This window comes from Choloepus didactylus, chromosome 27 (assembly GCF_015220235.1).
Source record: "Choloepus didactylus isolate mChoDid1 chromosome 27, mChoDid1.pri, whole genome shotgun sequence".
NCBI lineage: Eukaryota > Metazoa > Chordata > Mammalia > Pilosa > Megalonychidae > Choloepus > Choloepus didactylus.
In genome coordinates, this window is record NC_051333.1 from 18,855,984 (window position 1) to 18,867,458 (window position 11,475).

Here is an 11,475-nt window from a genome sequence, read left to right on the forward strand (position 1 = left end):
TGATCAGAATAGATTTTAGCCTTATCTGTAAAATTTCACTATTTTATCAAGGAGAATATATTCATGTATAAATAAAAAGTTACTTCAAAACATTCCTGTTAAGTGAGAAGAGTGTAATCAACAGATACATCAAATATATAAAGGCAGATGATGAAAGCAGAGTCAAAAGGCTGAAACAGTGCTTCTTTAAAAGGCAAAGTTACTTCTCACAACCCAGAATTGGGTCACTGAAAACAATTTCTCTAGGACGAACATTCCCAGTAGTAGGAAAATTTCTGCAAAAATCAAGTGGAATACAATTCTGTCTCCATTAGTTGCCTTATATGTAAGGAGTACTTGGAATAGCTTTAGAGGATGACGAAAACCCCCAAAATTCATTCACATAAAATAAAAACTACTTCAACACTTAAAAACAACAACAAAATACACAAAGGTCCTCCACACAAGCTCCCCGAGGTAGGCTGCTCCTGCCTTTGGCGCTCTGCTCCTGCTGGCCCCCCCAGCGGTCACACGCCTCCACCCTCGCTTCCTGCTGGCCGCTGTTCAACCGTCACCTCCTCAGAGAGCTCTTTCTGACCGCTCCCATCTCTGGAGGAGCACTCGATTCTCCCTTCTCTTACTCTGCTTTATTCTACTTCCGAGAGCTATCACTGCTTGGCACGTCACACGCTGGCAATGTTTATGGCTTTACTGACTCACTCTCCCTCTGGAATGTGAGCTCCATGAGGACAGGACTTGTCTGTTTCCTTCCTCGTGGTGTCCCCAGCACCTAGAACAGGGCCTGCCATGTAGTGGGGGTCAATGATTATCTGTTAAAGAAATGGTTGAATGAGGTCCCCAAGCTCTGTGGAAGCTTCCCCCAGCTGAAGCCCCAGATGGAGGTTGAGAAGGGGCAGAGGGAGGGAGAGAGGGCTCACCTCCACGTTCCAGACGTAGGAGCTGTGGAAGAGCTCGGACCACATCTTGTCCACTTTGTTGATGTCCTTGACGTCCCAGATGTAGATGCTGTGGTCCTTATACACGCAGGACAGCCACTGGTGGGTGGGGTCAAAGGTCAGCGCCACTGTGTCCGGGAAGACCGTTTCCGCCTTCCTGCGGAAGAGGAAGCTAACAAGGCCGCACAGATTACCTATCACCATCAACGTCATTGTGAGCAGTGACAGACAACTCTGCTGACATTTGAGATGCCTCCTGCCCAGCAATGCTATCCCTCATAATATTTATGTCTGTCCCTCTCCCCACTCCAGCTCCACTTCTCCCTCATCCCTCTTCATTAGCTTTGCTTCTAACACAGAGGTTGCAAACTGGAAACTTCTGCCTGACCCCCGAGGGCCTCTGAGTTTTCAACTCCTGTCAACTATTTGTGCCCCTCTTATCCCATCAAAACCAAGCCCCTATCCTCTCTTTCTGAGCATGGATGGATAATGGGCATGCTCTTCTGGAGTTCTCTCTCCTTGGCCCCATCAACACACAAACAAAAATCCCTGCGCAAGCGGGGTGGGGGCCATCCTCTGGCCTGGGGTCTACCCTACAAAGGCTACAATTTACTAAGCAGTTACAGTGTGCCAGACCAAGGGCTTTAGCTGCATGGAATTCTCACAACCACCATGAGAGGTCGATACTGTAGTTTACAGATGAGGAACTGAAGCACAGGGAGGTGCACTGACCTGCCCAAGCCACACAGCACACAGCAGAATGTGGCAGGGCTGGGCAGCCTGGCTATTGCAACCTACCACTACCCTCTCTTTCCTTCACAACACTCAGGTGTCTCTTCCAGGCTATTTCTAGGAAAAGCTATCCAGGAGCCAGTGTCGAGCCATCTACACCCAGCTCCTCCCATTAAAACAGACTTACAACAAAGGGGAAGATACATCACAGTTGAGCCCTCCAGCCAGAAGGATCTAATATGCAAAAGTCTGATCACCTAATGCCAATGCCTAAAACCCCCGGTGGCTGCCCAGAGACCTTATAATAGACTACAAGCTCTTCCCATTGGCCTCCATGAATGCTCAGACCTCCTCTCCTACTATCCTCTCCCAGGATACCGGGCTCAGCCACATAGGCCCCAGACATTTCTATAACACACTAAGCCCAGTGTGTCGTCCCTTAAGGCGTTTTACATTTATTGTCCCCACTGCCTGGGACCCAGCTCTCCACACAGCTGGCTCCTCCTCACCAGAGAGGCTTCCCCTGGCTACCCACTGACTGTAGTCCCAATTCCCAAGTGTTCTCTGTCCTGAGTCCCTGCTTTATTTCACCCAAGCATTTGATTCTCTGAAATTGTCTAGTTTGTGTGCACTTGTTTACCACTGAGCTCCCTCACTAGACTGTAGGCTTCCAGGTGGCAGGTTTTACTGTAATCTGCTCCAGCCCAGGGCTAGCACTCAGTAGCTGCTTAAGAAATGTTTGCCACATGAATGAACACATTCTATTACATTTGTGCCTACTCTGGGCCATAGGCTGAGGTATTTCTTCTTCACGGCATTTACCACTATCTGAAATTACGTTGTTCTTCCTTCATTTGCTCATTGACAGCTACTTCCCCCACCCAGCCTCACTTCCCATCCCGCTGCTTGCCTCAGGAAGCAGGGACTTGGCTGCTTTGTTTGCTGCTCTACTGCCCAGGGCTTAGAGTAATCACTCGTATTTGTAGGATGGACAGACAAGTAGATGGATGTGGAACATGGATGGATGCCAGGGGACAGGCTATGAGGGTCCCTCCCCCTCCCCCTGCTGGGCCGTACCTGGGCTCCAGGCCCTGCGCCACGTCCACACCGAGGTAGTGAGGCTTGGGCAGGTTGGCGAGGTAGTGCAGGCTGTGGGCCTGGAAGATGCGGACTATCCCATCTGTACAGCCGCAGAAGATGAGCTCCTGGCTGACAGACAGGCAGGAAGAAAGGGAGACCTGTGGGGGCAAAGGGGGCCCAAGTAAATTGGGTGCTTCATGTAGCCTAGCTCAGGGACACGGGAACTGACAGAGCAGCCTCCGGCTTCCAGAGAAGAACCCCGTTTTAGTACGTTTTAAGATCTGTGGAACTAGGCTATAGCCTACAGTCGGTATTGAAGGAAATGTGCCAGCAGGCAGACAGAGGCATGAATCAGGACAGAAATGTCATTGATATTTGCAGAGGAATTCAGCTGGGCATGGAAACTATCTGTTCAGGAGATTGTGACTTCAGATAGGTTACCTGCAGGAACAAGGCTGGATTTTAGTTTGAATTTTGAAAACAATTTCAGAAAGACTATACTTCAGAGCAGCAAAGAAAAAAATGACTTTAAATAGGAAGGACTGTCTATTCTACCAGGACAAGTTGATAGGAGAGGCAGGAAATACCAACTCTCTGGACACAGATGAGAGTTTTTCCAAATCTATTGGGACTTAATTCATGAGTCATTTAAGACAACTACTCAGGCACCGAATATCTGTCTTTCGAAAGCTTCTGACTTGCTTGAGAGCTGGTTAAGTTCTAGCAAGAGGATTCAAACAAGAGAAAAACAAAATGAAGTTTAACCCACTAGGAAAGACAGGTACAACTCAGGCCCCGACACCCGGCCATCCACCATAAAGGCTCTGGATGTGACAGTCATGAGAGAATGCTAGGAAAAGGAGCATAAACTGTGCTATGCCCACCAAAGGTCAAATGGACAGCCAGGCTCAGAAGCAGAAGAAAGCTTGGGCTCAAACTCTCAGATACTGAAGGAATTATGTAATCTATTGACAAATCATCCCTCAGATTAAAATGTTATGTATTTTGTGTAGTCAGTTTTTTAACTGAAGAGTTATTAAATCAATGGTACCTTAAATTTTTTTAAAAAAATGCAGTCCTCCCACAAGCCAAGAGTGTTCAATGAAGAATAAAAAGGTGAACTGGATCAAACAACGACGGGAAATCATTATAACCTCAACCCCCAATTACAGAGTGCCAGGCACCATGCTAAGTGCCTTATACGTATTATCTCATGGGACTCCTTTATCAACCCTATGGGGTATGCAGCAGTATTCTCATTTTACAGATGAGAAAACTGAGGCCCAGGGAAGGGAAGGTGTTCATATAGAGATGTATAAGGAAAACAAGAGATCAGCCAGAGCTTGTGTGGTCAACTACCAGCAGGGAGGCTGTCGAGCACCTGCGGAGGCATGCCAGGGGAAGAGAACGTTTCCACCATAGACGACAGAGAGGGAGGGTGGGTTACCTTCAGGTTGATCCACTTTTCCAGCACTCTCTTCTCGTTGAACTGGCAGAGGAGGCCCGAATAGGACACGCAGAAGGTACTGCCTGCCATCCGGCCTCGGCCACAGGCCACACCGCAGAAGACATTGTTGTGCAGCTCCCCCAGGATGCCTGAGCGTCCTACCAGGGGCACTGTGCCTGTCACCTGGAGGCAGAGCAGGACACAGTGAGATACTGCCCACACAGCCTGGCCCTGTCACCAGAGGACATGACAGAGCTAAACAAGAGAACTCTAAGAAACTCCTCTCAGTAGAAGAGAAGGAAAGAAAATCCAGAACACACAGTTCCAGGCAGAGGGACTGGAAGGCAGCAGCTCTGGAATGAGGCCTGGCCCCAGGACTGGGGGTTCCCAGCAGGTCAGCACATGGGGAACAGGCATGCAAGCAGAAGCCAGACCCCCGAAAGGCCGCACGACCTCAGAAACTACTGCTCCCAAATCTCAGATACAGGAACCCACACTGCCCCTGACGGTTACCCCCTCAAGGCCTGGCTGAGGCAGCAGGGACAGAAACCCACCTTCGCTTCAGTGGAGACTTCCAAGAACCAGAACCTCACATGCCGATTCCCAACAGTGACAAAGTAGCTGCTGTCCTCGGAGAAAGACAGGGCAATGACCCTGCACGACACCTTGTTGGAGGCTACCACAATGTCTTTCTGAAAGAAATCAGTGCAGAGACCCTCATGCCAGCACCCACCTCATTGGATCACTTGCACACTTGCTCTCAGCCCTGGGTCTCCCGCTCTCCCTGACTCCAGGCCTGTTTTCCTCGGGCCCTTTAGAGAGCTGTTTTATGGGGAAACTAGTGTATGGTGCTCTCGTGGTTCCCAATCTACAGAGGAGGAGGCAGGCTTGGAAAGGACCTCCATGTGAGAGAGTTCTAGAGCGCTGCCTGAAGGCCCAAGCTCTTCAGCCTGCCCGAGGTGTGGCTGCTGGCCACAGCCAGGAGACGAGGATGATACCACCCACAGTGGCCACAGCCAGGGCTCTTGCTCTGGGCCCTGCACTGTGCTGAGCCCTTCACAGGATCATTCATGGAATCCGCTCAATAGCCCCACGAGGGAGGCGCTTCTCCCCACAACCTGCCAGGCTCATAGCAGGTTATGGGCAGGGCCAGGACCTGGTACCCACTTCTGCGACTCCAAGCCCCACCTAACTGTTCCCAAGTCCAGCCTCCCAGTGCATCTTAACTCACTGAATCCTCTCAACTCAAAGGGGTAGATACTATTGTATCCATTTTACAGATGAGGCAATGGATGCACAGAGAGGTTTAGTCACTTGCCCCAGATCACAGCTAATCAATATAAAAATGGTTATAATAATTCCACTGCATGAGAACTTGTCGTGTGCCCTACTAACAAGCACCCAGAACAGAATCAGAGTGTGGGGCTGAATGAATGAGCACTTTACCAAGTGATTTCAATTAGTACTCACAAAGCCTGAGATTCAGGGTGCTCCGACAACTGGCCACCTGTCCACATGCCCACCAACTTGCTCTCACCTTCCAGTCCCAGACGTTGAGTACCATGTCGTGCTGATAGCCCATCGACACAATGTGCTTCATATTGGGTGAGAAAGCCACACAGGCCACGCCGTACTTGTGGCCCAGCATCTCTGCCACCTGGCTCTTCTCATCCACGTCCCAGATGCGCACGGCAGGCCTGTGCCCGTTCTGGGAAAGTGAGGGTTGTTACTGTTGCTTGGCTTTGTGCCAGGCAGGGAGAGAGGGGCTGTCAGGGCTAAAGTTGGCATTGACCCAGGGTGTGCCCGAGAGCCACCTCCCCATCTGCCACACTCAGGAAGAAGTCATTTTAGGGACTCAGTGGACCTGGTGAGGGCAGAACAAATGGTTTCCCAAGACCCCTCCCAATCCACTCAACCATGATCACAACTCACCTCTCCCGTCACTATGTACTTTCCATCAGGGGAGAAGGCCAGAGCACTCAGAGACTTCCTGGGGGCAAGGTAAGGGGTTGATCACAAGTTCCGCTGATGGTGGGTGGCCAGATCCCAGCCCTCTACCCAGCTCCAGCCCCCAAGCCTCACAGAGCCAGAGCTGCCTTTGCCCAGAACAGCATGACAATGCTTTCCCTGCACTCATCTGCTGCCTGGGGAAATGGGGGTAAAAGAAAAGGATCTTCCTTCCTAAAACCCCAAGCCCAGATGGGGTGGACACTGTGTGGGGAACCTCCTTTCCCCTCCCTCTACAGTCTGGGCTCTCTGGGGATGAGGCTCAAGGATCAGGTGACTCTGATATGCAGCCAGGGTGAAAACCCCCGTGCTGGCCACACCTCCTCCTAAGACAGACCCACTTGTGGCTGAACGTGGCTACCTCCATGCCATCCACTTCAGATCAGGGTCACCCACTCCAGTGCCCACAGGGATCAGAGCCAACACGGTCAAGAGGAACCAGCGAAGGGGAACCCGAGCCCACTGCTGCCACAGGAGAAATGCGTGCCCCAGGAATCAGAATCTCTCATTTTTCCAAAACAAGAGTGACACCTAGGTTTTTGTGTGAAAAACTTTAAATGCTCTCAACTAATTCCAATCTTTAATACATGCTGTGTTGGCCAAACAATAGTCTATGGACCTCTGGTCTGTCAAAGTGAGGCCCAGTGAGAGGACACTCTCAAACAGGAGGTAGCTATACTTCCAGAGGAGGCCAAGGCTCGGAAAGGAGAAGTATCCTGCCTAAGCTCACACTGTGAATAAACACTTGAGCCGGGACTGGAGCCCAGCTCTCCCCTTATCACCACAGTGCCGAGACCCAGTCAGGAGCTAAGGGTCCAAGAGTCCTCTTCCAAGAGGGAATCTGGGCCCTACCTGTCACACCTTATCCATCCACCTGGAGAACAGGTGCCAAAGGGGCTGAACTTGAGCTATGCTAAGGAGTGAGGTGGGGTGCCTCCCCCAAATCAGAACCCTACTGGGACCACATCCCCAGGATGACAATCAGCCCCAAAGCGTCTCCCTTGGCCTTCGGCTCAGGGACAAGAGCCTTCCCTAGTAAACGCCTTGGAGGCTCAGAGAGGAGCTCCAGATTTGGGGAACAGAGACTGGCTCCACAGCTGCTCCTCAGGCCCCAGCAAAGGCAGAGGGAGATGGGCCTGCCACCAACTTTACAACTCCTTCTTCAGCCTCTTTGCAGTTCTTTCAGCCTCCACTCTTATCAGAAGAAAAGCAGCGGGAGGGATCTTTTAAAAAACCCAATCCACATTCATTCACTGATTCAGGAAACAGTTAAATGCCATCAATGTGCCAAATACCATTCTGGGGACATGAAAGTGAACCAAAAGAAAATCTCTGCCCTCACAGAGCTCTTATTGTGGAAGGGAGACAGACAATGAATATATCTCATTAATAAGGACATCAGAAAGCATACCTGAACGGAGTAAATTTTGTGGTGAAAATTAAAGCAGGAAGGAGAGACAGAGCCTGCTGGAGGGCTGGGGGTGTGGAAAGCACATCCCTGGCCAATATATGGTTTCCATTAGCTTTTCTCTGCACACAATGTGATATCCAGCCCCTTCCCCAAGGCCCACGTGACAGGGCTTCTGCCTGCTCCAGTCTCATCTTCCCCCAATCCTGGCCCACGGATACTTGGCTGCTCCTCTGTGCTGGTTTGGACGTATTATGTCCCCCAAAACGCCATTATATTTGATGCAGTCTTGCGTGGGCAGGAAATGTACTGGTGTTGGTTGGGTTGGAGACTTTTGATTGGATGTTTCCGTGGGGATGTGATCATTCAACTGTGGGCGAGATCTTTCACTGGATAATTTCCATGGAGGTGTGGCTCCGCCCATTCAGATGGGCCTTGATTACTGGAGCACTATTCAAGCTCAGACAGAAGGAGCGAGCTTGCTACAGCCAAGAGGGACACTGAAGAATGCACGGAAGCTGAGAGAGTTGCTGCAGCTTACAGAGACATTTTGGAGACGAACTTTGAAGCAGACTTTTGCTCCAGAGAAGCTAAGAGAGGACAAACGCCCCAAGAGCAACTGAGAGTGACATTTTGGAGAGAAGCTGAAGCCTACAGAGGAACGCTATTCTGAAACCAGAACTTGGAGCAGATGCCAGCCACATGCCTTCCCAGCTAACAGAAGTTTTCCGGACGCCACTGGCCATCCTCCAGTGAAGGTACCCAATTACTGATGTGTTACCTTGGACACTTTATGGCCTTAAGACTGTAACTTTGTAACCAAATAAACCCCCTTTATAAAAGCCAATCCATTTCTGATATTTTGCATAACAGGCAGCATTAGCAAACTAGAACAACCTCAAACAACCCAAGATTCTTAACCACCACAGACCTTCGCTTTGGCTTGCTGTTCCCCCCAGTCTGGAACACTCTCTACTACCTTCATATGGGTCACCCCCTCACTTCCTTCAGGCCTCAGCCTTCGGGTGGCCATCCCTGAGTCCTCTGATTTGGCTTTCTCCCCACCCTCTGCCTGCAGACCTGCCTTAACACAGTCCCCATTATTTTCTCTATGGCACTTTCATGGTCTGCTAGTACCATGCATACTGGTTTACAGCCTGTCTCCCCCACTGGACTGTCAGCAATCCTAGAGTAGAGATTCTCGTCTCTTGTTTTGCTATGTCCCTAATACATGGAACAATACACAGCAGAGAGCAGGCACTTGGTGAATGTAGCTGAACCCATGGATGAGTGAATGAGTGAGTCACCCCTCCCCACCCCACCCCACACCGTGAGACCCTCCAGGCCATGTGGGGAAAGAGGGATGTGCCAGGACCCGGTCCTACCCCCACCTTCATACCCAGGCCCCAGCCTACCTGGCAGTATTAAAGATGTGCTGCTGCTTGTTCTCCTTGGGGTTCAAAATCACCACCACACAGCTGGGAAGAAAGAGGAAAACGTGCCCAAACTGGGGGGAGGATTGGGGGTCTGAGGGTGATTCTAGTCCCAGTATAAGAGCCCACACAAAGACAAAGCTCCCTCTGAACAGGAGATTCTCTCTCTGGTCTCCTCCTCCCACAGATATTTATACTGAGAATTTGAGGGCACTTAACAGTATTATCACTAATATATTCTTCAATACAAACCAGCACTTCCCCCATGGTTACATGCATTAAATAAATGGGACAGGAATCCAGGCTGCCTGACATCGGGGCTTGGGCCTTAACCACCTGTCTGTCCCAGAATCACTGCTACCACCCACCTGCAGCCACAATTAAGACCTTCATAGCACTCACTACATGAGTACTGTTCTAGAGACAGAGGGACCTATGGAATCTTCTCCACAGCTCTCAGAGGTAGGCAGCATTATCTGCTATCTACAGATGGAGAAACTGAGGCCCAGAGAGATTCACTGATGACTCCACAGGCCAAGCAAGAAAGGCTCCAGATGCTTGAGCAGCAGTTAGAGGCTGAGGCCCACCCAGACACTCACCCTGCCAGGTAGGCCACATGGCCTGTGCTGGGGTCACAGGTTAGGCCACTGCTGTTCTGGGCCGTGATGCCAAGCACTTTCTCGAGTGATACCTGCGAAGAAGAGTCTCAAGTCAGAAGCATTTTCCCCAGCCTGGGGAGCTACAGCCAGAGAGGTGGGCAGGAGCCTTGCAGGCAGGAGTGAGCAGCATGTTCAGAATACAGCAGGGAGCCCCTGAGCAGGAACAAGATCCACCAACAGCTACCATTTACCAGCCCTTTATCAGATGCCAGGTATTGCACCAGGCAGGTCACATTCACACTGTCATTATACATCCTTAAAATTTACAATGGTTTGATTACTGTTTACAAAAACAGACTACACTTGTTGCTGTGCTAGGGGAAATTCTACTACCTATTCTAAAATCGTGTTTCTAAATCTCAGTACTTAGGAAACTGTTCTGTACTCCCTTCCCCCCAGGAGCCAGCACTGCTGAGACTTTTCCAACTATTACTTGCATCCTCTCCATAGCCCTGAGTGACCATATGGTGTAATAATCCCACCGTGGTAAGGGAAAGGAAAGAGAAGGCAGGGGTTGAGGGCAGGCAGGACTCTGGGCTGAACCCCCTAAAGACCCAGCGGGGACGGGATCAACAAAAGTGGAAGCGGTCAGGAGAGACGTCTAAAGGTCAACTGGGGCTCAGTCTCACAAGAACGCGGGATCAGGAGGCGACTCGCAGAGCCAAAAAGGAGCTACGGGAGAAACGCCACGAATACGCGGGAGGCTTGCGGGCGAGGCCAAGGGTTGAGAGGTGAGGCTAGGAAAGCTGGGCAACCCCCGGGAAAGAAGGGGCCGGAAAGTGGGAGGAGCTTGGCTGAAGGGGCGGGTCTTCGGAAACGAGGCGGGGCCGGGAGAAACCTGAGGGGACGCGCCGGGGGCTGATGGGCGGGGCCAAGGGTCTGAGGGCGGGACCCGGGCGGCCCAGGGAGCTGGGAGTGGGTGGGATGCGCAGGGCAGGCAGCTCCTCACCCGGTTCTGCACCATGTCCTCGGGCGCCGCCGTGAGTCGCGTCCGCCGCCGGAGACAGAGCGGGGGAGCGGGGGACGGAACCCCCGCCATGACGGATGTTAGCTTCTCGACCGCGTCATTCCGCGCGTAGCCTGCGACTCCCAAGGCCGCCATCATCACACCGGGGCCGGGTGACCGTTACGCGCCCCAACCGCCGCCGCCACGGCCCACTCAAACAGCGAACGGCAGCGGGAAACCCGGCGCCGGCGCCCATTGGACACGGCGGGCCGCCGATCTAGCCAATCTCAAGGCTGCCGGGCGGCACTTTTGGCCAATGAGGGCTAAGAGGCGGAGTCAAGCATCAAACAGGGTGGGGCTACAGCTACACAACCGCCTTCAATAGGAAGGGGCCTGAATTCACATATACTTGATGCTCCGATCTAGCGTAGTGGTTGGTCCATTCTACGTTTTTATCAGTCACCGAGACACACAAGACTTAACTTTTGCGAGGGTAAGGGCATAACCTTCTCACCTCGCTCTCTGCTGCCACCCACGGCAGCTACCTGCATTGTGGCAATCACTCAGGGTTGAGCCGAAAGAGACTGACGAGCGGGTCGATTTGGTCGGCTCAGGCTCAAAAACGTCGTGACGCCACCGTGATAAAGGTCCCGGCGGCGAGGGCGGGCTTTGCACGGTGGTATTTGCGTTTCCTCATTCGCCACGTGACGAAGGCAGAGCTGGGGGTAAAGCGGCGGGGAACGTATTGCGCAGGCGCTGTCTTCCCTCCTCCGGCACGTGACGAGGCAGCAGCGGCCGTCACGTGAGGGAGGGGGAGAGGGCGCGGGC

General features: G+C 51.9%; 1 protein-coding gene across 1 annotated transcript in view; it reads right to left on the minus strand.

The window, feature by feature from the left end:
- Window positions 1-11,475, minus strand: part of WDR62 (WD repeat domain 62) — a 43,107-nt gene that overhangs the window by 31,478 nt on the left and 154 nt on the right. Inside the window, exons 2-11 of the mRNA XM_037819649.1 lie at window positions 11,162-11,366; window positions 10,651-10,781; window positions 9,642-9,733; window positions 9,025-9,087; window positions 6,127-6,184; window positions 5,732-5,902; window positions 4,749-4,886; window positions 4,195-4,377; window positions 2,745-2,905; window positions 918-1,107 (exon numbers count right to left, since the gene is read on the minus strand). Of these exons, the coding sequence (XP_037675577.1) occupies window positions 918-1,107; window positions 2,745-2,905; window positions 4,195-4,377; window positions 4,749-4,886; window positions 5,732-5,902; window positions 6,127-6,184; window positions 9,025-9,087; window positions 9,642-9,733; window positions 10,651-10,781; window positions 11,162-11,198 (1,224 nt within the window). The 5' untranslated portion in view covers window positions 11,199-11,366. The remainder of the gene's footprint in view (window positions 1-917; window positions 1,108-2,744; window positions 2,906-4,194; window positions 4,378-4,748; window positions 4,887-5,731; window positions 5,903-6,126; window positions 6,185-9,024; window positions 9,088-9,641; window positions 9,734-10,650; window positions 10,782-11,161; window positions 11,367-11,475) is intronic.